Source organism: Colobus angolensis, unplaced genomic scaffold (genome assembly GCF_000951035.1).
Source record: "Colobus angolensis palliatus isolate OR3802 unplaced genomic scaffold, Cang.pa_1.0 Scaffold87, whole genome shotgun sequence".
NCBI lineage: Eukaryota > Metazoa > Chordata > Mammalia > Primates > Cercopithecidae > Colobus > Colobus angolensis.
In genome coordinates this window covers 1,710,511-1,714,605 of record NW_012122598.1, presented here as the reverse complement: position 1 = coordinate 1,714,605, position 4,095 = coordinate 1,710,511, and the positions used below count along the sequence as shown (strand labels likewise).

Sequence of the window (4,095 nt, the reverse complement as noted above, 5' to 3'; positions counted from 1 at the left end):
ATAAATAAATAAATATATATATATATATATATGGTCTCACTCTGTCACCCAGGCTGGAGCACAGTAGTGCAATCATAGCTCACTGCAGCCTTGATCTCCTGGGTTCAAGCAGTCTTCCTGCTTCAGTCTCCCGAGTAGCTAGGACTACAGGCATGCACCACCATGCCTGATGAATCTTTAAAACTGTTTTCGTAAACATGGAGGTCCTGCTATTGCCAAGGCTGGTCTTGAACTCCTGAAACGCTGGCCTCCCAAAGTGCTGGGATTACAGGCATGAGCCAATGTGCTTGGCCACTCGATTTCTTTAAAAGTTCCTGAAGTAACATAGTTTCTAGTTCTTTCACCATCCTGGTTGATCTCCTTTGAAAGACAGTAAGAACATCCTTATCTTTAATACTTTGAATAAAAGTAGAAAGCTACTTAAACGCAAAAACCACATATACTGAAACAAAGAAGAGTGGAAATTTGATAAATGTTTATTGACTTGCTGATTCAAAAAAACAGTGCAGCTGAGAAGTCTGATCAGCTCAGGAAAGAGTGGGATTTGGCAACGAATATGTTATCTAATAAAATCTGAGTAACTTATCACCTTTTAACATCTTCAACATATTTATAATACAAATATTTTTTAAAAAACAGATTATTAAACTAATACTCCCCTGGAAGAACAAGAGGACTAATTTTCAGTGACAACAGACTTCTGCTGATCCATCATCTGGAACTCCTAAAGACCTGAATGGCTGACTGGGATTAGTGACTACTATCTGGTTTTACTCTACTAAGCCCATGATTTTGTGTTTTAACCAATTAAGAACATTATCCCAAAGCACAATGAAAATAGCCTAGGTCTGAATACCACCAGTTTTTTGGCAACAATCCTGCTTCTTGCCTTTTTCTCATCCTCATCTGCAGCTTTCTTGAATTCATGTTCAAAGGAGCTAGCTAGTTCATTGAAGAGTCCCACCTCCTCACAGTTCTTCAGGAATCTAGTTGGAGTAGGAGTTTGATCTGTAGACGTGAAAGAAAAGGAAACTGTTTTAGTTTTGATCTGAAATTAAAACTTGATATTAAATAGTATATAGATAATGCATTTGTACTTTTTGATTGGGAGATAGAGTCTTTGTGTTAGGGCAAATTTGCTTTAATGGAGCTCTAGTAGGTGAAGGCTGGTGCGAGGCCACCAGAGGGTGTCTGCGTTGTGTTGCCTCAAAGCCAGCAGGGGGAAGACAGAACAGCGTTTTGTTGTGTGACTATCCATGTACCCACTTTTCTCTCAGTGCTAGTTTTACCTCGTTTACCTCCAACCAAACCAAACTACCCACACGGGTGACAGTTTTGTGAAACCTCTAGATTTGAAAACCAAGTATAGTTAAGCAATGTTTTCTTTTGTAAACTTACTCCCTGCTAGCTAGATCTGAAGTGAGCAGAAAAAGCAGATGGATGTTAAAATCTGACGAGAAGAAACTGAGGATCAGATGGTTGAGTTTGCTGACTAAAGCTACCAAGTAAGAAATAGTGCCTTGTCTTTCAGTGGTCACTGAGGTAATAATGGTCTGTTACCTTCTGAAGGATTCCAGGCAAATCTAGGGGCTGAGGAGTAGGACAGCAAGATCATGAGCTGGAAAAGGAAACTGCAAACAACAGACCTAATTTCACAGAGACCTAGGCCCAGAGCAAGTTCCGGAAACCAGGATATTTGGATTTAGTTTTGCCAGCCAAAATATGCCCACAGGGGCTGCACGAATCTCTCCTCAACACTGTGCCTCTGCCCTTGGGAAGAGAAAGGCTCTTGGTAAACCATTGGAACTTTTTTTTTTTTTCTGAGACAGGAGTCTTGCTCTGTCGCCCGAGCTGGAGTGCAGTGGCCGGATCTCAGCTCACTGCAAGCTCCGCCTCCCGGGTTTATGCCATTCTCCTGCCTCAGCCTCCGGAGTGGCTGGGACTACAGGCGCCCGCCACCTCGCCTGGCTAGTTTTTTGTATTTTTAGTGGAGACGGGGTTTCACCGTATTAGCCAGGATGGTCTTGATCTCCTGACCTCGTGATCCGCCCGTCTTGGCCTCTCAAAGTGCTGGGATTACAGGCTTGAGCCACCGCGCCCGGCCAACCATTGGAACTTTTTAAGCAACCTGAATTTTACATTTGAGCTTCTCCCTCCCAATCCTGCTTCTTTAGACCTGAATCTAGTTCACAGATCCTAACTCTATTACGATAGCTTTCCTTGGCATGCTACTTCAGGGATTCATCTCATACCCCAAACCACTAGAATGAATGACAAAAATAGAGAACAATGTTTAAATGATATTTTAAGGAGTGAGACCTGGGGTTAAAATCACCCCTTCTTGGCCGGGCGCAGTGGCTCACGCCTATAATCCCAGTACTTTGGGAGGCTGAGACGGGTGTATCATTTGAGGTCAGGTGTTTGAGACCAGCCTGGCCAACATGGTGAAACTCCGTCTCTACAAAAAATACAAAAATTAGGTGGGCATGGTGGCAGGTGCCTGTAGTCCCAGCTACTCAGGAGGCTGAGGCAGGAGAATCCCTTGAACCCAGGAGGTGGAGGCTGCAGTGAGCCGAGATTACTGCCACTGCACTCCAGCCTGGGTAACAGAGTGAGACTCTGTCTCAAAACAAACAAACAAACAAAACACACAAAAAAAACCATACCCCTTCTAGCCTGATCAGTTGAAAATAGTACAGTGGGACTTTCCATGGAAACAGCACGATTTTTATAAAAAATTTAAACAAAACCTCTTCTGAATCAGAGTGTTTGGAAAAGTTACCACTACTTCTCAAAATAGTTTTAAAAGGTTCTCTGGCAGCTTTGGTTGGCTAACGATAAAGCCACTTTCCCTCCATCCCTGGGTGAGTAGAAGTAATATCATTCTTTATGCTTAGAGAGTACTTTAAGGGCATACCCAAAATCACAACTCAAGTGGAACAGGAAGGGGCAGCTAAGGGCATGGCTATGGCAGAGGAGGGACTTTCAGACCTTTGATATGAGGCTCAAACAAACTTCTGTGCCCTGCTGTTCAGGTTCATTTCTGGTTTTTTAAAGGCTCCCCTGTGTTAAACCTAATTCCTCACTTTGCAGGTGGCCTCTAACTTTCAAATGGCTCTGGTTTGTGAACAAACAGACTGAAAATATATCAGAGAACCCTGAACCTGCTCTAACGAATCCTAAAAAAAAAAATCAGTAAGTTTTTGTTTTGTTTTGTTTTGACACAGAGTTTCCCTCTTGCTGCCCAGGCTGGAGTGCAATGGTGCTATCTCAGCTCACTGCAACCTCCGCCTCACCGCAACCTCTGCCTCCCAGGTTCAAGGGATTCTCCTGACCCAGCCTCCCGAGTAGCTGGGATTACAGGCATGCACCACTATGCCCAGCTAATTTTATATTTTTAGTAGAGACGGGGGTCTCTCCATGTTGGTCAGGCTGGTCTCGAACTCTCGACCTCAGGTGATCCACTTGCCTTGGCCTCCCAAAGTGCTGGGATTACAGGCGTGAGCCACCGCACCTAGCCAAAAAAATCAGTAAGTTTTTACTGAATACTTTCTATATGTTTTGGTGCTACATGCATACACTTGTGTATATGTTTGGGGGAGGGGAGGGATAGGAATATAGGAGTATTGCCCAGATTTAAGACATGGCTCTTAGGCTGGGGGCAGTGGCTAAGGCCTGCAATCCCGGCACTTTGGAAGGCCAAGGCAGGTAGATCCCCTCTTGAGCTCAGGAGTTCAAGACCAGCCTGGGCAACATGGTGAAACTCCATCTCTACAAAAAATACAAAAATTGGCTTGGTGCGGTGGCTCACACCTGTAATCCCAACGCTATGGGAGGCTGAGGCGAGTGGATCACCTGAGGTCGGGAGTTTGAGACCAACCTGACTGACATGGAGAAACCCTGTCTCTACTAAAAGTACAAAATTAGCCAGGCATGGTGGTGCATGCCTATAATCCCGGCTACTTGGGACGGTGAGGCAGGAGAATTGCTTAAACCTGGGAGGCAGATGTTGCGGTGAGCCGAGATTGCACCATTGAACTCCAGCTTGGGCAACAAGAGTGAAACTCCGTCTCAAAACAAAAAAAAAAAAAGAAA

At 44.5% G+C, this 4,095-nt stretch overlaps 1 protein-coding gene across 4 annotated transcripts in view; it reads right to left on the bottom strand.

Annotated features, from left to right (window-relative positions):
• Positions 1-4,095, bottom strand: part of ATF7 (activating transcription factor 7) — a 155,707-nt gene that overhangs the window by 44,317 nt on the left and 107,295 nt on the right. For 2 of the 4 annotated variants that reach the window (XR_001000501.1, XM_011930496.1), the window contains exon 4: positions 857-1,008. Coding sequence is in view for 3 of the 4 variants with exons in the window: in XM_011930496.1 (XP_011785886.1) it covers positions 857-1,008 (152 nt within the window). In the remaining variant the exon portion in view is untranslated. Of the gene's footprint in view, positions 1-453; positions 1,009-4,095 lie in introns of those variants that run through there. The other 2 variants (XM_011930497.1, XM_011930498.1) reach the window with 2 other exon arrangements.